Source organism: Quercus suber, unplaced genomic scaffold, assembly GCF_002906115.3.
Source record: "Quercus suber isolate HL8 unplaced genomic scaffold, Cork oak 2.0 scaffold_618, whole genome shotgun sequence".
Classification (NCBI taxonomy): Eukaryota; Viridiplantae; Streptophyta; class Magnoliopsida; order Fagales; family Fagaceae; genus Quercus; species Quercus suber.
In genome coordinates this window covers 104610-127156 of record NW_027070061.1, presented here as the reverse complement: position 1 = coordinate 127156, position 22547 = coordinate 104610, and the positions used below count along the sequence as shown (strand labels likewise).

Below are 22547 nucleotides of genomic sequence, written 5' to 3'. Positions count from 1 at the left end.
AATTAGTTCTGAATTGAGGAAATGTTTTATGGTAAGCTTTTATATTTATTATAATATATACACACACACACACACACACACACACACACACACATATATATATATATATATATATATTTATTTATTTATTTATTTATAAATATAAAAAATAGCGGTAAACCCGAAACGGTACACCGGTATTGACCGGTATCCAAAATATATCGTACCGTTGGGCAAACCGGTACAGCCTCCGGTACGATATTGACTCCCTTGCGTGCAAATACTAATCCAAGTAAAGACTACTTCAAGTGGAACTCTATTCTCATCTCAAGGATAGAATTTGCTTCAACTCCAAATCGGTCAATGTATATTGATCACGTGAGGTCCAAATATCAATTCTAAGTTGAATTGGATATCTAAGCCGGTTAGGTATCAGTTTAAGAGTCCTAAAACAATTAAGAAATATAGTTGCACTTGAAATAGGGCACCAAGTCTTATACGCCACTCCAAAACAAGCATGGGTTAGGATAAGTTCAAGCCACTGACTTCGACTTCATAACCCATTTTAATAAACAAGTCAATTCATCAATAAGTTTATATATATATATATATATATAAAATATGAATTAATTGATGTTATATAAAAATTAAGTAACTTTAAGTTTATTCACTTAATTAACTAAAACTACTATTTTTTTTAATCAAAATTATTGAAAAAAGAAAAAAAATAGTTGTACAATGAAGAAAGGCTAAATTTATGTGATTTTAACCGATTAGTTGTATAATATACATTATAATGTTTATGAAGAAAAATAGGGGAATTCTAGCATTTTACCCTTATTTAAAAGAAAAAAAAATTAGCAATATGCCCATGTTTTGAAACTATATAAATAAATGCCCCTGTTTTCATACTCGATTACCTTAAAATCGACTTTCAATAAAATACTTGATTTGTACAAAATCGAGTTATGCCAAATCAAACTTAAAAAATAAAAAATAAAAAAAATAAAATTTGCATGGAACTCGAGTTCCATTAAAAACGCCACTATAGGACAATCAAAACGTAGCTATAGGTTATGCCCAAGTTTCATGCAATTTTTTGTTTAGTTTGATAACTACAGCAGTGTTTTGGAACTCAAGTTCCATGCAATTTTTTTTTTTTTTTTTTATCGGGCATAATTCAATTTTATATAAATCGAGTATTTTATTGAAACTCGATTATAAGGTAATCGTGTATCGAAATAGGGACATAAACTTATATAGTTTGGAAACAGAGGCATATTGCCAAAGATTTTAAAAAATAAAAATAAAAGGCTAGAATCCCTAGAAAAATAGTCGTACAATGACAGTGTGTATTTCCAAAAAAAAAAAATTAAGGTAAATAATTATAAAATTTTAAATTATTATATTTTTAAAAAGTTGAAAAATTATAAATTTATAATATAAAATACTTTTTTTAGAAAGATAATATAAAATACTTAATACAACACTAGTATAACACAAGGAAGATACAAATAACATATAAAATACAACACGACAAGAAAACCATATAAATACAACACCTTAAACGAATACTTCCTGGCTAATTTTACATCCATTTTAAAGTGTTTGCCACTCGCGGTCAGAGTTTGTCACACCTTCTCCTCCTACGATCTTTATTTTGTTCCTTAGTGACCTTACTTCCGCGGGACCATTTTGGCTCTAGTTTGGCGTTCCTGCTCGTAGAACTGTGTTCCAAAACCCAGATGATTCATCAGTAACCAAATGAATGTCAAGAGCTCTCCACCCTTACTAGGTTGCTCTGCATGTACATTTGGTCTACAATTAATGGCAGCATAAGACATCAATTCCACCCAAACTCGGCTCATTAGCTTCCATTTGTCTGTCTTCAACTCCTTGTCGTCATTGAGCTGTTTTGCTAGGATACTTCCATCAATAAACACAGATTTGCTTACATTTCCCTTCAGATTAGCTGATCTGTACCCAGGTTTGCTTTCATTTCCCATCGAATCATCCGAAATGTATTCCCTTACCACCTCAAGGATTTTTCCACAGGCTTCAGCTTTCTTCGATATGCTTTTTTTGTGAAAGAATCGCTTAGCTTCTGCACAAGTGTCCTGGAAGACTATTTGCCAATTGCCTAACACGGGGGCCATCATTTTAGGCTTCATGACAAGAAGATAAAACATATAATCTGAAAGTAATTTGCATATTTTTCGATTACTTTTATTATCATTATCGATACCAGTACTTGATTTGGTTTCCTGAGCGTAGAGTATCTCAGTAGCCATGTGCCAAATGAGAAGGCTTTCCGCGTACTGATACTCCTCAATGCTCCATTTTAGTTTGAAATAGCTAGAAGTCCGTAGAAGAGCCCAATCACCTCTTTGTGAAGATGCATCCATGGCAGCTCTTATAGATTTTACATTCCTAGATTTCAAGCTCAGCTCGGTGAAAATAAAATTCTCAAGATCTTTATAAACTCCCTTTGAATGTGAAAAACGCAATATAGTCATCTTCTCTAGCACTCCACTAGCACCAACATAATTAGCTAATGTGTACACCCATGTTGGAGGATCATTCAAGCAATAGCTTATCATATCGTACTGGGAGACTGACTTAGACCACTTGCTTCTTTTCAAGAAAATTTCATCAACGAGTTTGCTCCGACTACCCTTCACAGCAAGGAGGGTCCGGTCGGATAATATAAGCATTAGGAATGATATGGCCTCGAGGCCTAATGCCCCAACAAGCAAGACATAACTAAGGATGATATCAAACTTTCTAACATGATGAAACTCGTGCTGATTCTCAATTGAAAATAATGCCAATGCCCCAACGATTAAGGTAAAGCTAATAAAGCGTAGAAAGTACCCAAATGTGCAGCGAACCACAACCACCTTGGTGTGGAGATACTCATACACGAAATTGAGCTCACTCTCTATTAGTCTAAATGCTTCAGCTGCAGATATAGTAAGAAAGATATCTTGGCTCCTTTCTCTTACCTTGGAACTGATATGGAGGCCTACAATAAGACCCTTGAATTTGTCAAAGAGAAGATGTGCTTCCTGTAACAATTGCATGTCATCTAAGGGTCTCCTTTTATCTTTGGATTCAGAATCATTTGCAAAAGTTTTGTGTACTGAGTACGACCTTTTAGGATTTTCAACCTCTGAGCTTGGCATCCCATATACTTGTGTCTCAACCTGTTCCAACGTCATTGAAGATCTCATCTTCATGACTTCTTCAAAATCAGGCCCGGGGTCTGGCTTTGGCAACACTGAACATCCAAACTGGTTCATGCTTGCAAGAAAGAGAGCACGTGTTCGCTCTACATACTTGATAGTTCCCACAAGAAACACCATGATAGTGGGAACACAAAGCCTGTTAGGAAGCGATTGATAGAAGATATAAGCAGTTGCCAAAACCTGTAATATGAGTCCAGCCAAGTGCCTAAGCCAGAACTCATTATCCTCAAGAGCAAAAGAAGTGATGGTATCAGGGCCACCAAGATGCAACAAAAGAAACGAAGCCCAGAATGCCATTATGTCCTTATTATTCCCCTTTCCATCACAACCAACACCTTCGCTTTTGGAGATTAGTCCAATGGCAACAGGTGCAATCCAGTCTGCAAGCAAGTATGCAAACCATATGAGCCCGTGTAACAGTTTTCTTCTGGTCCGTTTTCTGAGGAATGCAAATAGAACTAAAATTGTTTGTAGCCAGAGGCTTAAGAGAATACAGCTCCGGAGATTCCAAGCATACCATAGCTTCTTGACGAAATTGGGAATAGGTAGTAGCATATTCTCTGTCTCTCTCTCTCTCTCTCTCTCTCTCTCGTTTTGAATTATTTCCTCACTTTTTTTTTTTTTTTGGATACACTTTTGCCTTGGTTATTTGGCCCGATCACGTACAGGACTTAAGTCTTTCTTCTCTTATTAATCTCTCTATTTTTTTTTTTTTTAACATCTAAGGGTCTATTTAGATACCGCTTATTTTACTGAAAACTAAAAATTTATTGCTAAAAATACTGTAAAAAAATAATTTTTAAACTATAAATAGTATCATGAGACCCAAAATGTACCACTTATCTGCGTTTTTAAAGCATTGGTTGGGTCGTGAACAGTGCTGTGGGACCCAACCAAAAACGCAAATTGCAAAATAATTTTTAGGCAAACCCACACTAAGTCTTTTTTTTAAGTCTTGGTCTTTACTTAATAACGTAAATATATAGATGAAACATATTTAAGATCTGATCTATGTAACAGTGTTCTTCATGGTGGTAGATTTATTGATCCAAGTACTCAAAATCAGAGGGCAGCAGAATATTTAGAAGATTATAAACATGCTCAAGAGCAGCTAGTTGCAGAACCAATTATGCAGAACGGCAGGGAAGCTTGGGAACCACCTCCAAAATCAGCTTTTAAGCTGAATTTTGATGCAGCAGTTTTTTTTTGAAGTGAACAGATCCGGTGTTGGGGCAATAATCCGTAACAACAAAGGCGAAGTCATGGCTGCCATGTCTACAAGAGGGCCAGCAGTGCACAGTAGTGAGGAAGGTGAGCTGTTAGCATGTAGAAAGGCCATTGAATTTGGTATTGATGCAGGTTTTTCCAGGCTGGTTATTGAGCGAGACAATGTGAATGTTATAAAAGCTATTTCATCACAAGCAACCAACCTATCTCTGCTAGGGAATGTCGTGGAAGATATTAAACATCTAATTAGGGGCTTACAGTGGGTGACTACTTCTCATACAAGGCGAAGTGGAAATAAGATAGCTCATGTGTTAGCGAAATATGCTAGAAATATTGTTGAGGATTTGTATTGGACAGAGGATTCCCTCCACTAGTTATGGAACAATTGTATCAAGATGCTTGCCTTTTATGAATGAATGAATGAAGTTTTCCCTTTCAAAATAAAAAAAAAAAAAAAAAATCTGATCTACGTAACAAATATGTACATTTTGTTTCATTTTTGGGTAACTGTAATTTTTATTAGAATAAGAAAAACAAGGTTATGTTATTGATTATTGTCATTGAGGTTTAAAATTTTTAAAGCCGGATCAGGGTTCAACTAAGGGTCCGTTTGTTTTGGTGGTAAATGATTTCCGGAAATCATTTACCACCTGACCCCAGTGTTTGGCAGGAAAGGAAAATTTTATTTTCCGGAAAATCAGCTTCAGTTTGACTGTATTTACTCCTTTGACCCGAAAATTATTTTACGCCCTTATTTTACCTTCAAATGATTTCCGGAAAAGAGAGAGCGAGAGCCTTAACGAACCAAACCGAGCGAGAGAGAGAGAGAGAGAGAGAGTGAGAGAGAGAACGAACCAACGCCACAGCCCATCGCCAGTGTTCACGAGCCTTCGACTTCACCGGTGCCACGAACCGACGAACCCACGAACCGCGCCATCGCACCGGTCTCGCGCCGATCGCAGCACCTCGCCATCGCACCGCGCCGATCAATCAAAGGGAAATCACAGCACCGCGCCGATCGCTCCAACGCCGCTCGACCCAGACCCATCGCCTCCTCGATCGTGCCATCGCTCCAACGCCGCTCGACCCAGACCCAGACCCTCGATTGCGCCATCGCACCTCGAGCTCTCTCTTCCTCAATCTCTCAGTTTTTTTTTTTTTTTTAATTTGATTGTTGTTGTTGTTGTTTTTTTTTTTAATTTGATTGTTGTTGTTGTTGTTTTTTTTTATGAACTGATTGTTGTTGTTGTTGTTGTTGCCGGAATTTGCTGTTGTTGTTGTTGTTGCCGGAATTTGCTGCCGGAAAATAGCATTTTCCTAATAGAACCAAACACATGAAAATATTTTCCACAATAATTTTCATAATTCAACCAAACACTTAAAAATATTTTCTTTTTCCGGAAAATAGTATTTCCGGAAAATATGTATTTTCCGAAAAACGTTTTACACGAAACAAACACAGCCTAAGGTTAGATAGTGACTCAAAAATATTATTAATTCAATTACATTAATAAATACAATATTTTTTTAATATAGAGGCCTAAGAAGCTGACTTGCTTTAATGGCTAGGGTGTCAAACACATTTTCTTGCACTTGATATTTTTTCACATGATTTTTTGAGTTTATATCATATTATTTGACTGATTCTCAGCCAAAAAAAAAAAATCATATTATTTTACTAGTTAATTTGTTTTTTTTTTTTTTTTTTAATACTAAAATCTCTTTCATCGAAATGAGAAAAGGAATCAGTCCAACTACAACGACGGGAAGGAACTAAAATTTTGAACAATCACACTTGGATGTCACTATGATGTCAATCTATGGACTTGTATGAGTGGTCGGAAAAAATATCTTTTTGCATATGATATTAGCTGAATTTTGTCTACTAAATTTTATGGGGTCCAAGATGGGATATTCATGGTTGAAATTTCCTCTTGATAGCAGAATAGATACAAATTTCATTTTACTAAATAATGAAGAAGATATTATCACAAATAAATAAGTAAATAAGGAAGAAGATGCATGGCAACCCAACCGAATTAGTAAAGTTCTTTTACTATAAAACTCCAAACTTCTGTTCAAGAGACTTTTCAACATGTATAGGAATAGGAGGATCCACTTTAATATATGTTTAAACAATTTGAAATGTCAACTTAATCCAATTTTTAGGTATTCCATGTTTTAATTGAAACTATTAATAATATAGTTTATTTTTAAAGAAAAATATAGTAATATTTTTTTTTTCTCGAGCAGTAAGGTTGCATTCTCTCTCTCTCAACTTTTTTTTTTTTTTTTTTTTTTGAGAAAGTATTCTCTCAATGTCAACTTAATTCAATTTTTAGGTATTCTATGTTTTAATTGAAAAGATTAATTGTATAGTTTTTTCCCCTAGAGCAAAGGTTGCATTCGTTCCAGCTTAAAATACTTTTCAATGGAAAAGTACTTCTCAATGGAAAACATTTTTAGCTAAAAACATTTATAGGGAGAACAATTTGTTTTCTAGTCTTGGTTTGCATTTTTAAAATCTTATTAAAAACAGTTTCAAACATTTGACTTGAATGGAAAAAGCTCCCAAAAATTTCTATTGGCAATCCCTACCTACCTAAATGCCCACATCAACCACAACCTCCACCACCATAAGCAATCAAGTTTCCTAATTCACAACCAGAATAGATGGAAAAGATAAAGAAAATTCAATGAATTAAACCAAATTCAAGTATCAAACATATTGGAGGAAAACGAAAATCATAGTCAGTAGTGCCTCCCACTTCAATGACTCATCCCAAATCACCGGTTGGTGGCTTTAAGGGAAAGTAGGGTTTGCTCATTCTTGTGGCTTCCTAGTCAACCTAAAATATTTACTATTTGATCAGGATTTTACATCATGCAAAACACTCAAAAACACTAAGGTTATGTTTGGTAACAATTTTTGTTTTCTATTTTCAAAAACTTGTTTTTGGAAATATAAAGAAAAAACAATTTTCTTGTATTTTTTAAATCAAAAATATGTTTGGTTAGTTGAAATTAAAGAAATAGTTTTTTGAAGAAAAAAAATAGAAAATACAAAAATATGTTGTTACTAAGATTTGAACTTTAATAGCCTTTTGCATTTTTTTAGTTTTCTTCACAAATTAAGTTTTGAGAATAGTTTTTGTTTTCTATCCATTTTGGATTGCCAAACAAGTTTTTTAGTTTCAAAATAAAAAATTGGTTTTGGAAACAGAAATAAGGAGAGAAAATAGTAACCAAACATTCCCTAAATGTGTCTTCCAAAAATGTTTTCACCATGCCAAACCCAGTCTAAATTTATGTCTTATACATGGTTTATGGTTGTGCAATTTGATACACTAGCCAATAACCGGCACGATGCGCAGTGCATTTTTAAAATTTTTGTAAGAAATTTTCTTATAACTCATTGAGTTCATCAATACTATTATTCTTGTTTCTCAAAAAAAAAAAAAAAAAAAAAAAACCTATTATTCTTAGTCACGATAGTCAAGGTTAATTTCTGAAGTTTACTAGTAGAAGCATAAATAATCGACATACCAAATCCTAATATCATTAAAAACCAAATCTACAAAGTTTTCTAGTAAAAGAGTAAAAATATACGAAGTTTGTAGAGATTTATAAATCCCAAACACATCCCCCTTGGGTCCTAATGTGGCTCCGCCATTGGAAACACTCTTCTCATCGTTGGCAAACCAAATCCTAAGCAAACCACCAAAGCACGTTAGTCAAAAACCATCAACATTGACATGGAATGATGGAATAGTTGATAAAAAATTAAAAAAACAAAAAACAAAAAACCTTGACTTCAAAGGGAAACTTGGATTATGACGATACACAACAGTGAGAAATAAAAAACATTTTAGAATTACCACTATGGCTTACTTGGGATTAATCACGCAAGGCTAGCAATAGCATTGACAAACTAAAAATTTTAGAAAATAAAAATCAACATAAAAAGGAGAAACTTAAAAAGAAGAAAGAAGTGATGGTAAGAAAGCATACCGTTATTGTGATTTAGTCTTTTTCTTTTTTTTCTTTTTTAATTTGAGAAGAAGACAAATATTATTTGCATTGAATAAAAGAGAGAATTACAGATGGGAATTACACTCAGCTTCAACAATATTAGCAAGCTTTGCATCCTCATTGAGATGACTGATCCTTCATGTATGTTCTGCTAAATTAATGCTGAGAGCATTATTTATAACCGATAAAAAGTCGTTTCGAAAGTTGTGAACCACAAAGCATTTATAATAGTGATTTAATGTAGGCTGGAAGTATGCGAAGATACTCGATAGTAGTTGTGTAAAGAAGAAAAGAGAAGGATATTGCAAGGGACAATTGAAGTGTCTGAAATTATGAATAGCCTGTTGAATTAATGAGAGAGAGAGAGAGAGANTTTTTTTTTTTGAGAAAGTATTCTCTCTCTCAACTTGGTTATTAGGCCAAAGCACAATCTAAGGCTAAAGTCTATCTATCTTTTACTAATCTTTATTTTGCCTAAGCATTTAAGTCTTTTTTTGAAGTCTTGGTCTTTACTTATTCGTGAAAATAGATAAAATATATAAAATATTGATGTAACAACTAACAAGCATGCATGTTTAGACTTTTAGACTTTTTGTTTCTTTTTTGAATAGCCACACCTTTAACTGAAAAAGAAAGACAATGGTCACAATATTGATTATCGCTACATGTTAGGAACTTTCAAAGTATATATGATATAACACATCTGAAATGTTATTGTACACTAATAAAAAAGTATTTATTATTATTTTTTTTTTTAGAGAAATGTTTTTTGAGAGAAAATAAGTCATCTAATATAAACATTATTTTTAGTTTTTTTTTTCACATGATTTTTTGAGTTTATATCATATATGATATATATTATTTTACTAGTTTTTTTTTTTTTTCCTACTAAAATCTCTTTCAGCTAAATCAGAAAATGAATCAGTCAACTTCAATGACCGGAAACAAATAAAATTTTGAAGAATCACACTCGGATGTCACTTGAAGTCAATCTATGGACTTGTATGAGTACTAGGAATTTTGCACATAATATTAGGAGAACTTTGTCTTCTTAATTTTATGGGGGGTCCAAGATGGGACTTTCATATGGTTGAAATTTCTTCTTGATAGCAGATAGATACAAATTGCATTATACTTTAACTTTTATTTATTTTTACAATCAATTGCATTGTAGGAAGAAGATGCATGGCAACCCAACCGATAGTAAAGTTCTTAGATAAACTGCAAACTAATGTTCAGGAGACTTTTCAACTTGTATAGGAAAAGGAGGATCCACTTTAATTTTTTGTTTAAACAGATTGAAATGTCAACTTAATTCAATTTTTAGGTATTCTATGTTTTAATTGAAAAGATTAATTGTATAGTTTTTTTCCCCTAGAGCAAAGGTTGCATTCGTTCCAGCTTAAAATACTTTTCAATGGAAAAGTACTTCTCAATGGAAAACATTTTTAGCTAAAAACATTTATAGGAGAGAGAGAGAGAGAGAGAGAGAGAGAGAGAGAGAGAGAGAGAGAGAGAGAGAGAGAGTAGTTTTAAACAAGGAGGTGGAAGTTGAAAAAAATATAAGAGAAATGATATGTCCCAATATTTTCACACAATTTTTATAACAAATTTTAAGTGACATGTTATTATTGATTGTTATTATTGGGACAAAAAAGTAATCTTAGTATTAAGTTTAAATTTGAACCAATAACAACTAATTACCTAAGATTTATTGTAAAAATTTTATAAACGTAATATTTCTCAAAATACAATAACTAGATGGACTGTGTTATCAAAGAAGGGAACCTCTTGACAAAATCTTATCCTCTCCCACATAAAATATTTACTTATATATATACTTTAAAGTATATAAAATATACTTTATGTTTTCATTTAAAAAATAACATCAAAATAAATTTTAATAACAATATAAAGCAAGATCAATATTTGGGATGAGTTACTCGCCTAAGAGAAATCAAATGAAAATCGTATGAAATATGCATGTATTTTATATATAAAAAACTTAATTAACATTTTTTTACAAGTTGTTAAGAAACTTAATTATAAATGATTATTCGACACAGCCATAGCAATTTTTTTTTTTTGTTGAAACAGTTTAGAATAAATTGAGCTGGATTTCTATCAACAAAATATAGTGGGAGCCCTCTCTCGAAGGTGGGGGAAAGAATACAAATTGCACCTAAATTTTTTTCTTGGAAAAAAAAAATCAATTATTACACTACAATTTTAGGAATTTTTTACAATTCTAGAGAACTTAAGAGGTGTTTGATTTGTGTTTTTAAACAATTATTTTTAGTTTTTAAATAATATTATACATTTTTTTTACACATTTTTTTACTTATATATATTTTTATAAATATTTTTAAATAATAATTTTTAATTTTTAAATATATATACGAAACAGCCCTAATGCGACATGTGAAACCTCTCGATTGTTGAACTCTGACGTGCTGTTACATTGCTGTCAGACATGTGAGAAAATGAAGGTCCATTACTCCTCCAGCAAACTTGGGTCCCAATATTCAATAATTCTATGCATAAAAAGAAGAGATAGTAAACTTGGGTCCTAATATTTAATAATTCTAGAAAAATGAAGGTCTATCACTCATCCATCAAACTTGGGTCCCAATATTCAATAATTCTAGGCATTAAAAGAAGAGATAGCAAACTTGAGTCCCAATTGAATCTCTGCTGTTTATGCCTAGAATTATTGAATATCACCCTCAAAAAAAATAATTATTGAATACTGGGATCCAAGTTTGCCGGAGGATTTATGAGTCTCTTCTTTTATGCCTAGAATTATTGAATATTGGCACTTTGGGGGGTGTTTGATTTGTGTTTTTAAACGATTATTTTAGTTTTTAAATAACATTACACAAATTTTTACATATTTTTTCACTCACACGTATTTTTATAAAAAATTTTAAATAATAATTTTTAGTTTTTAAACACATGTACCAAACGAGCACTTGTTTGGAGAAAGAGTGTATATATATATATATATATATAATCAAAGAATATGCTTCTGAAAGAAATAAATGTTTCTCTTCTTTTACTACTATCGTTCATGCTTGATTGCTTCACTACTCTTTATCTCTTACCAACACTAACAGCAACTTTTATGTGCAAAGATGTATCAACGTTGCTGGCAAAAAAATCTCAGCTTTGAATTCTTATTATAACGTGAATATATCTCATATGAATCCAAAGTGTTTGTCTCTATGAAGTGCTCGTACAAACTTTTCCAAATGGTCCCTGCACCCCTCAGCTTTTTATATTTTTTATAAAGTGCTTGTCTATTTTCATTTTGATTGCCCCCCTCAGCTGAACTAGAGATTAAATAACAGTTTTTAATTTTTTTAGAAATATATGTAAGTGAAAAAAAAATGTATAAAAAAATGTGTAATGTTGTTTAAAATCTGAAAACATGTGTTTAAAATTGTGTACCAAACAGAGTCTAGATATTTACTTATTATAAAAACGTGTTGTTGTTGCTGTTGTAATGGTCAATGAATTGATCTAAAAAATAAGATGTTGAGCATGGGATGAGAAATACAGTAAAAGTATAATGACAAAAAAAAATTTCAGTACTTTTTTAACTTCTAATGAAGTTTAAGGTTGTGATTGATGCTTAATAAAATAGTGTTTGTGGAAGCGATGTTACTCCACAAATATAATCTTCGGCAAAAGTCCATTTTCCGAAATACAGTTTATCTTAGTGTTACTAGTAAGGTTGCATTCTCTCTCTCAACTTGGTTATTAGGCCAAAGCACAATCTAAGGCTTAAGTCTATCTATCTTTTACTAATCTTTATTTTGGCTAAGCATTCTTGGTCTTTACTTATTCGTGAAAATAGATGAAATATATATAATATTGATGTAACAACTAACAAGCATGCATGTTTAGACTTTTAGACTTTTTGTTTCTTTTTTGAATAACCACACCTTTAACTGAAAAAGAAAGATAAGGGTCACAATATTGATTATCGCTACATATTAGGAACTTTCAGAGTATATATGATATAACACATCTGAAATGTTATTTTACACTAATAAAATAAGTTTTTTTTTTTTGTTAGAGAAATGTTTTTTGAGAGAAAATAAGTCATCTAATATAAACATTAATTTTTTTTTCACATGATTTTGTGAGTTCATATCATATTATTTTTCTAGTTAATTTTTTTATTAATTTTTTTTTTTATTTCTACTAAAATCTCTTTCAGCTAAATCAGAAAAGGAATCAGTCAACTACAAAGACCGGAAACAAATAAAATTTTGAAGAATCACACTCGGATGTCACTATGAAGTCAATCTATGGACTTGTATGAGTACTAGGAATTTTGCATATAATATTAGGACTTCTTAATATTATGGGTTCCAAGATGGGACTTTCATACGGTTGAAATTTCTTCTTGATAGCAGATAGATACAAATTGCATTATACTTTAACTTTTATTTATTTTTATAATCAATTGCATTGTAGGAAGAAGATGCACGGCAACCCAACCGATAGTAAAGTTCTTAGATAAACTGCAAACTAATGTTCAGGAGACTTTTCAACTTGTATAGGAAAAGGAGGATCCACTTTAATTTTTTGTTTAAACAGATTGAAATGTCAACTTAATTCAATTTTTAGGTATTCTATGTTTTAATTGAGAAGATTAATTGTATAGTTTTTTTTCCCTAGAGCAAAGGTTGCATTCGTTCCAGCATAAAATACTTTTCAATGGAAAAGTACTTCTCAATGGAAAACATTTTTAGCTAAAAACATTTATAGGGAGAACAATTTGTTTTCTAGTCTTGGTTTGCATTTTTAAAAATCTTATTAAAAACAGTTTCAAACATTTGAATTGAATGGAAAAAGCTCCCAAAAATTTCTATTGGCAATCCCTACCTACCTAAATGCCACAATCAACCACAACATCCACCACCATAAGCAATTAAGATTTCCTAATTCACAACCAGAATAGAGTGGAAAAGATAAAGAACATTCAGTGAATTAAACCAAATTCAAGTGTCAAACATACTGGAGAAAAATGAAAATCATAGTCGGTAGTCATAGTTGTGCCTCCCACTTCAATGACTCATCGCAAATCATCAGTCGGTGGCTTTAAGGGAAAGTAGTGTTTGCTCATTCTTCGCGGCTACCTAGTCAACCTAAAATATTTACGATTTGATCAGGATTTTACATCATGCAAAACACCCAAACACACTAAATGTGTCTTCCAAAAATGTTTTCACCATGCCAAACACAATCTAAATTTATGTCTTATGCATGGTTCATGGTTGTGCAATTTGATACACTAGCTGATAACCAACATGATGTGCGGTGCATTTTTAAAATTTTCATAAGAAATTATCCTATAATTCATTGGGTTCATCAATACTATTATCCTTGTTTCTCAAAAAAAACAAAAAAAAAAAACTATTATTCTTAGTCACGATATTTACGGTTAATTTTTGAAGTTTACTAGTAAAAGCATAAATAATAGACATACCAAATCCTGTATTCATTAAAAACAAAATTTATGAACTTTGCTAGTAAAAGAGTAAAAATATACGAAGTTTGTGAAGATTTATAAATTCCAAACACCTCCCCCTTCGGTCCTAATGTGGCTTCGCCACTGGAAACACTCTTCTTATCATTGGCAAACCAAATCCTAACCAAACCACCAAAAGCATGTTAGTCACAAACCATCAACATTGACATGGAATGATGGAATAGTTGAAGAAAAACGTAAAATAAAATAAAATAAAATAAATAAAAAAATAAACTTACTTGACTTCAAAGGGAAACTTGGATTATGACAATACACAACCGTGAGTACCAAAAAACGTTTTAGAATTATCACTATAGCTTACTTGTGATTAATCATGCAAAGCTAGTAATGACATTGACAAACTAAAAATTTTAGAAAAGAAAAAAAAAATCAACATAAAAAGGAGAAACTTAAAAAGAAGAGAGAAGTGATGGTAAGAGAGCACACTGATACTTTGATTTAGTCTTCTTTTTTTTTTTTTTTTTTTTTCTTTTTTTTTTTTTTAAAGAATTTATTTGTGGGTGCTTAGAGTATAGTAAATATTTTGGGAGTATGAGATTCTGCCAAGTAATGTCATTCTTGATAACTCAACCAATTTAGTTATTGTATTTTTTTAAGAGCAAGACTTAGGTATAGTACTTATGTGTTATTTTTTAGGTTCCATTTTTAAGATTTTGCTATGTAAATTTTTTCTTATGGAATGAAAATGTATTTTTTAGTTAAATAACCACATAACTAAATCTTAAGAAATGAATCTAAGGAACAACACCTAAGCCATTGACCTAAATTTTGTCTTTTTTTTTCAACTTTCACCTCATTGTTTAAAACGTCTCTCTCTCTTCCACTTCCCCATTAATTTGAATAGGCTATTCATAATGTCAGACACTTCAATTGTCCCTTGCAATTTCCTTCTCTTTTCTTCTTTCCACAACTACCATCTTAGCACACTTCCAGCCTACATTAAATCACTATTACAAATGCTCATAATTTCCGAAGGTGCTCTTTAACAGTTATAAATGCTCCCAACAATCCAGGAGAAAATAAATGCTTTGTGGTTCACAACTTTCGAAAGGACATTTTATCGGTTATAAACAATGCTCTCAGCATTAATTTAGCAGAAATACGTCAAGGATCAGTCATCTCAATGAGGATGCAAAGCTCGCTAACATTGTTGAAGTTGAGTGTAATTCCCATCGGTAATTCTCTCTTTTTTTCAATGCAATGAATATTTGTCTTTCTTCTCAAANTTCTGACTTCAAAAACATATATATAGGGTGTGTTTGGATTGAACTTATTGTTGCTGAACTGAAAACTGAAAACTGAAAACTGAAAAACTGTAGCAAAATAATTTTTAAATGTAAATAGTACTATGGGACCCACTTTAATATTTTTTATATATGAACAGTGCATGAACAGTGCGTGAACAGTGCACGCACTGTTCATGCACAGCTTTTTTGTCTCCCAAAAGTAAAAAATGCGGCAAAAAAAAAAAAAAAAAAAAAAAAGGGGAGGAAAACGCGTTTGCTGAAACGCAAACGCGGAATCCAAACCCCCCATATGTAACAGCACAAAGTTTATAACATTAATACTGGTAGGTGTGCGGATTTAAGAATATGAACCACGACAGTTCTTGGATGCTCCAGAGTTCAACAATCGAGAGGTTTCACATGTCCCAAAGGCATCCCATACATTGCTGTCAGACATGTAGGAAAATGAAGGTCCACTACTCCTCCAGCAAACTTGGGTCCCAATATTCAATAATTCTAGGCATAAAAAGAAGAGATATCAAAGAATATGCTTTTTTTTTTTTTGAATCAAAGAATATGCTTTTGAAAGAAACAAATGTTTCTCTTCTTTTACTACTATCTTTCATGCTTGATTGCTTCACTTCTCTTTGTCTACTTACCAACACTAACAGCAACTTCCCATCAAAAGAAAAAAGAAAAAAGAAAAAAAAAAAAAACACTAACAGCAACTTTTATGTGCAAAGATGTATCAACGTTGCTGGCAAAAAATCTCAGCTTTGAATTCTTATTATAACGTGAATATATCTCATATGAATCCAAAGTGTTTGTCTCTATGAAGTGCTCGTACAAACTTTTCCAAATGGTCCCTGCACCCCTCAGCTTTTTATTTTTTTTATGAAGTGCTTGTCTATTTTCATTTTGATTGGCTCCTCTCAGCTGAACTAGAGATTCAGATATTAGGATATTTACTTATATAAAAACATGTTGTTGTTGTTGTTGTTGTTGTAATGGTCAATGAACTGATCTAAAAAACAAGACAGTGAGCATGGGATGAGAAATACAGTAAAAGTATAATGACAAAAAAAATTTCAATACTTTTTTCACATCTGATGAAGTTTAAGGTTGTGATTGATGCTTAATAAAATAGTGTTAGTGGAAGTGATGTTACTCCACAATTTGTCATCTCACACTTTAAAAAAAAGCATCCCTGAAACCACTTTGAAAAATAATTAATGTCAGGCCCGTAAGTGTAAGAAGAGATAAATCAAGGCCCAAAGGCAGAGTAGGTGGTCTATTTAAAATTAGGTTTTTGATGTAGTAATAGTTGGTAAACAAGAGATCAATCATTTAAGGATGGGAAAATATGCGAACGAGAGGTTTAATTGAGGTGGAAAAGCAGCTAAGCAGAGGAGGATAAGACCTCGAACCAGCAATATCATGATCTTCTCCATTTGGACAAATTCATTTTATGATTTAGATTAGATATTACAAATCTAAAGCAAGACAATTATGTATTAAAAATCTAACTAAATTAAGAATTCTTTTTGGGTAAGTTTTTCTTTCATTAAAGTTTAAATTGGTAGATGTGAGGCAACTGTAACTTCACATATAGTTGTTCTTTTTAATCATTCAAGACGATGGCTTATAGGATATAAAATTGAACCATTAGTTAATCAATCTCCACAATAATTATCTTATACATATGGCATACGTATCATTTCTCTCATAATATATAAACACCACAATTCTGTGAGATTCACACATTGTGAGAGAGAAAATGTATACGTCTAGTTATGATGCCCACATGTAAAAGAGAAGATGCAAATGTCGGAAAGATATCTTCTCCTGTTCCCGGCTCAACTCCTAATGAATTGGAGGTTGCAAAATACTTCCGGCAGCAGAACTCCTCCTCTTTTAGTTTTCTTTTGTGTGTACATGAAAGGGCGTGAAATAAAATATGCATTTCAGGTTCCCTAGCTCTATTAAAAAAAATTCCGTGCAAACCACTAAACTGTCAGCCAACAAATTCGTGACAATGAGAAACATTCTTGAGATAAAATTAGCAGCAAGAACACAAGAAGTAGTAGTGTTTTCATACAACATTACAAACAGCTCCATTCCTATAGAAGTAAACAAAAGTGAAATAAAATCTTATGCTCATCCCCCATATTTAAAAGAACAGAGTTCTACATAGAAAGATTCATTCCTACAAACGTTGAATTCACCAATTTATTCAGTTTACTTACCCACAATCAGTTTTGCCCTTGCATGGCCCTCATTTATTTGAAACTGCTCCCCAATACCAAGATGTGCCATCAATAACCAGACAAAAGTGATAAGCTCGCCTCCTTTACTAAGTTGAGCAGCATGAGTATTGGCCCGGCAATGACCTGCTGCATATGACAGCAATTCCACCCACACTTCACTCATTAGCTTCCATTTATTTTCGGGTTTATCTTTGTACAAATTTTCCAGCTCTTTGGCCAGAATACATGCATCAAACAAGACAGATTTGCTTCTATCTCCCTTTACAGCTACAGGTGGAACATCTGTATTTATACCAAGGAGTCTTTCACAGGCCTCTTCATGTTCCTCTTTTGGTCCTTTTAGGTCCCTACTGCTAAAGAACTTTTTGGCCTCCGCACAGGTATCTCGGAATCTAATTTGTCCAATACCTGCCACAGCAGACATCATAGTAGGTTGCATGACAAGAAGATATAACATGTAATCCGAGAGGGTCTTAGAGATTTCACGGCTACCATCAGGAGGGTTGTTTGGGTCCCTTGTATAGCAGAGTTCAGTAGCAATATGCCACGACATAAGGCTCTGATCATAATCAAAATCAACAACATAAGACATTAATTTAGTGCTACCACTATTCCATTCACTATCCTGAAGAATCCAATCACCTCTAGCTGCACATATCCTCTTGGCAGTTTCAGGATCATCTGCAAGCTTGGATTTCTCTTTCAGCTGTTCAAAGATGAAATTCCATAGCTCTCTGGTACATGGCTTCTTCGACACATATCTCATCCTATCATAGAAATCCTTAAGGCCAAAAGTTTCAATGACACAAATCAAAAAATAACACAAGTAATCAAAGACATTAAGGGACGTGGTTTTTGGACGTTCTTTCAGGCAATATTCTATGAAGTCGTATGTATAGAGATATTCAGACCACCTCCTGAATAGGATTCTTCTAACCCACTCTAAGCAATTTATTGACTCTGTAGTCTCTGAACTCCGTTGAGGCTCTTGAGGAGGCCAGTTTATCCTCTTAAAAGATAGATAGTACCTGAGGGGAATGCAAACGAATTTGGCAATAGGGCGTATGAAGCTAATTTCCATAGACTTCTTGACGCTAGCAACAGTCCAATCAGAGAAGATAAGCATAAAGAGAGCAATTGTATCCAAGCCTATAGCACCAAACAGCAGGGTATAGGTAATTCTAACATCGATCTTATGAAAACCTTTCTTATCAATTGAATAGAAAGTCAAAAGGGCTGCCACAACCACGATCCAGGATATAAATCGGACTACAAATCCTAAAATTGAATGCACCACAACAACCTTAGTATAGAGAACTTCATAGATGAAGTTGAGTTCAACTGCTATTACTTTAAATGCATCTTCTGATTCTCTGTTCTGGAAAAATAGACGGCTGTCATGGCGCTCACGGAAGCTGAAGATGAGATCCACAATGAGACCCTTGAAGATGTTAAAGAAGCGATAAGCATGCCCCACAACCACAACGTCATCCTTCAGGTTACCTACATCTTCAGCAAAAAGTGCAGCCTTTGATTCTTTATTGGGTTCTCCAATCATTTCCATATGAGTTGGAAGTTTGGCATCTTTCTTTGAAGCATATTCCTCCATGAGCTTTGCATAGTTAGGCCCCGGGTCAGGTGGTTTAAGCATCGACTCACGGAATTTATTCAGGTTTGCAAGATACAAAGCACGCGTTCTCTCACCATACTTAATGGTTCCAGCAATAAACAGGAGGACAGTAGGAACCCATAGTTTGTTTGTGGGAAGTGATTGCCCAAAGACAATAAAAGCGGCAGCAACCTGAGTTGCAAGCCCAACAAAGTGCCTCAGCCAGAGGGCATTATCCTCCAGAGCAAAAGCAGTAATGGTATCTGGACCTCCAAGGTGTAACAAAAGAAAGGGAGCCCAAAATGCCAGAATGTCATAACGATCATCAGGGCCTTTGCCTGGAGTGTCATCTTGCCTGTTGGAAATAAGTCCAACTGCAAAGTTAGCAGCCCAGTCGGCAAGCAAGTAAGCTGACCAGATCAACCAGATTACTATTACATTTCCTGTTCGCTTTCTTGACGGTGCACACAGAATTAGAATGGTCTGTAGTGAAAGGCTAAACAGAATAAAGGTTTGTACATTCCATGTATCATAAAACTTCTTGAACTTGCGAGGGATGATGTAAACCATACTCTTCCCTCTGGTTTCTTACTTTCTATTAGTCTGGCGAAGAAAACTTCGATGATTAATTTCCACGTAGCTACAAATATCAGCAGAAGTTAAATATAATTTGATTATAAAACACAAAAACAAAGAGAAGAACAAGAATTTGCAAAAAAATTATCTATTTCCATCAATCAAGTGTGAATGGATGACCAGCATAATGGTAAATCAATTCATAGTCCTCCTGAATTTTGAAACTTTTTTTCTTTTTTGGTTGAATGAAATTTTGAAACATTATTATCAATATATGTACTACATACCTTTACGGTTTTCACCTATGGAATCACCAGTATAAATTTCTCAAAAATATATTGAGGCTTAGAATAATGCTATGCATACAAAGACTATAATGCTATTTGACAGCAATGAAGATCATGAAACTGTGTACACTAACCTCTTGTTGGTTGCTGAGAAAACTGATGCAAAGATTAGGGAAAAAAGATTTTAAAATCTCATGCTTTGTCGTATAAGATTTGGAAGTCTAGGAAACTTACCTCAACTTAACCACATTCTAGAGGCTCAATTCATCAGCATAACAGTCATCTCAGGTTCCAAAGTTCAGCTCTCTTCTTTTCCTATCTTCATTATCATTCCACAAGCAAACGGAGAACTTTGTCAAAAGACAAAACCAGACGACGAGGACCAAGACCAAGACTTTATTGTTACAAATAAAGGCCCAAAAAATATTTGAAACTCATTATAAAAAAAATAAAAAAATTAAAATTAAAATTGAAACACATTTCTTTTATGCAAATTGGATTTATGCTTTTCCTTTTTTTCGCTGAGTATTTTTATGCTTTTTCTGATTGAGGTGACCTTTAGAATATATTTTTATGTAGCCACTTGCTGAAGAGGGTAATAAAAATAATATTATGAAATTACCTGTAACTTTCTCACTCCCCAAGGAGTAAGGACCCAAGCACATGGACCACCCAAGTCAACTTTCTCACATTTATTTATTCCTCCAAAATTAAGACGACCTTCTCTCAAGTCTTTACAAAAATAAAAAGGCTGATTAAAAAGTCTTTATCATTGGCTCCACTTATCAGTCCAATTATTGAGCAAAGTCCAGATTAAAGTCTATTAGCAAGGCATTAGTACTAAACTTCTCTGCAACCTTAGAGAGCAGTTCTTACTTCTTAGTGGTGGAGGCTGTAAAGAGTGTAGAAATAAATGGCACAGGAGATTGATCAGTATCTAAAGGAACAATTTTGTAATGGCCTCAGGGTGGGAGAGAGTGGCTCAAAAATTCCCCTGCACACCCACTTTGAGGAAATTAGTAATTTGCTTGAAAATATTTTTCGATCGTCCTGGCTTGCAGACCCATCAAACAGGGAAAAGGTGAGAGAAAAGCTATACTACCTCAACAATGTTTTAACTGAGTGCCAGATGCTATCTTGGAGAGACCAACTGACCTTGTGTAAGATAAGGAGGAAGTTAAACGACATCACAGTAGAGCTCAGAGGCTGGGATCCAAATGGAGTGACTACTGCACAGCTTAATGGTCAAGTAAGTCCATCAGATGAGAGACAAGTTACCCAGTGGAGCACTCGGGTAGTTGATGCATCTATGGTTCATGGGTTTGATAATGAAGTGACATTACTTGAAAAGTTGGTTCTTAGGCAAGGAAGTGATGATCAATTCAAGGCAATAGGCATTGTTGGTAAGGCTGGTGTAGGAAAAACAACACTATGTCAAGTGATTTTCAATAAGCCGGAGGTTCAGAAGTACTTCCTCCCAAGGATTTGGGTATGCACGTCAAGAAAACCAAATGAAGATAATGACACAAGAGTTGCAATTGTTAAAAGAATGTTGGATTGCCTTGGAGTTGACGAGGAGATCATCAATAAGGTTCACGAGGATCATAGCCTCAAGGGGCTTCTCTATGCTCTTCACCAGCAATTGTATAGGAAGAGGTATTTGATTGTGCTTGATGATGCCAGGAACAATGATGCAGAGGAGACACAAGCATTTTATGGTAAGTTGGATTCTTTGTTATCCCGTGATGGAAAATGGGATTGTCTTGCTTATGGACTACCAAAAGGGTGTGGTGGAGCTGTTATTGTGACCAGTAGGAATGAGGAATTAGCAAAGAACATGGTTGGGGAGGAAAATCTACTTCGTCTTCTACCACGTTCAGACCCAGAGAGCTTCTGGAAAATATTCAAAGATGCAGTTGAGAAAGGCACAGATAAGGACAGCACACGGTTACAGTTCAAACCTTCAAATGTGGAAGATCTGAAAAAACAAATTTTACAGAAGTGTGATGGCTTTCCAATAACTGCAAAAATGCTTGGTGAGATCATGCATGACCAAGTAAAACAACTACAGGATCAAGCCGCTCCAAATGTTACACAACAAGCAGCCGCAGAATAGTATTATTTGAATAGCACATGCTTTTTAACTTGCTATTTTCTTGGTTTTGGTTTCTCCTATTTAAGTTTTTAGCTTCATATGTTGTCATTTCATTATGAAATCTGCTAAAAGTTGTCTGATGATTGGTGTTGCTTACAGTTTTGCTCTAGTTGTATGATAGTATTGAAGTTTATGCATCTTTGAATGATACAACTGTTTCAACAAAAGTTGAATGGTGGATGATTTATGCGTTTAGTTAAACAACATTTAGTTTTCTGCAATTAGTATTCACAGATGATGTTTAATTTTCCCAGGACATGATGAGACAGGTTGTTCATCTCATCCCACCTAAAAGCAATTAAGCAAACCGTCAATGTTCTCTCTTTGGAACGTACCATTTGAAGCATTTCCAAAATTGTTATCCCCGTTTGATATGTG

General features: G+C 33.5%; 3 protein-coding genes across 3 annotated transcripts; 1 reads left to right on the top strand and 2 right to left on the bottom strand.

The window, feature by feature from the left end:
• Positions 1 to 1444: 1444 nt before the first annotated feature.
• LOC111996913 (uncharacterized) lies at positions 1445 to 3826 on the bottom strand. Its single transcript, XM_024028954.2, has one exon. The coding sequence runs from the start codon at positions 3780 to 3782 to the stop codon at positions 1656 to 1658; it is 2127 nt and encodes a 708-aa protein (XP_023884722.1). The 5' UTR covers positions 3783 to 3826; the 3' UTR covers positions 1445 to 1655.
• A 13475-nt stretch (positions 3827 to 17301) lies between these two features.
• Positions 17302 to 20460, bottom strand: LOC111996904 (uncharacterized). The gene is made up of 2 exons (XM_024028946.2): positions 20249 to 20460; positions 17302 to 19791 (listed from the first exon to the last, which is right to left on the bottom strand). Exon 2 carries the CDS (start codon positions 19719 to 19721, stop codon positions 17514 to 17516), a length of 2208 nt encoding a protein of 735 aa, XP_023884714.1. The 5' UTR covers positions 19722 to 19791; positions 20249 to 20460; the 3' UTR covers positions 17302 to 17513.
• Positions 20461 to 20783: 323 nt separating this feature from the next.
• On the top strand, positions 20784 to 22308 carry LOC111996925 (probable disease resistance protein At5g45490). The gene has a single exon (XM_024028963.2). The coding sequence runs from the start codon at positions 20928 to 20930 to the stop codon at positions 22128 to 22130; it is 1203 nt and encodes a 400-aa protein (XP_023884731.1). The 5' UTR covers positions 20784 to 20927; the 3' UTR covers positions 22131 to 22308.
• The last annotated feature ends 239 nt before the right edge of the window (positions 22309 to 22547 follow it).

Excerpts from the sequence above, each read along its gene's own strand:
- LOC111996913 (XM_024028954.2), bottom strand. The coding sequence starts at position 3,782 with ATGCTACTACCTATTCCCAATTTCGTCAAGAAGCTATGGTATGCTTGG.
- LOC111996904 (XM_024028946.2), bottom strand. The coding sequence starts at position 19,721 with ATGGTTTACATCATCCCTCGCAAGTTCAAGAAGTTTTATGATACATGG.
- LOC111996925 (XM_024028963.2), top strand. The coding sequence starts at position 20,928 with ATGGCACAGGAGATTGATCAGTATCTAAAGGAACAATTTTGTAATGGC.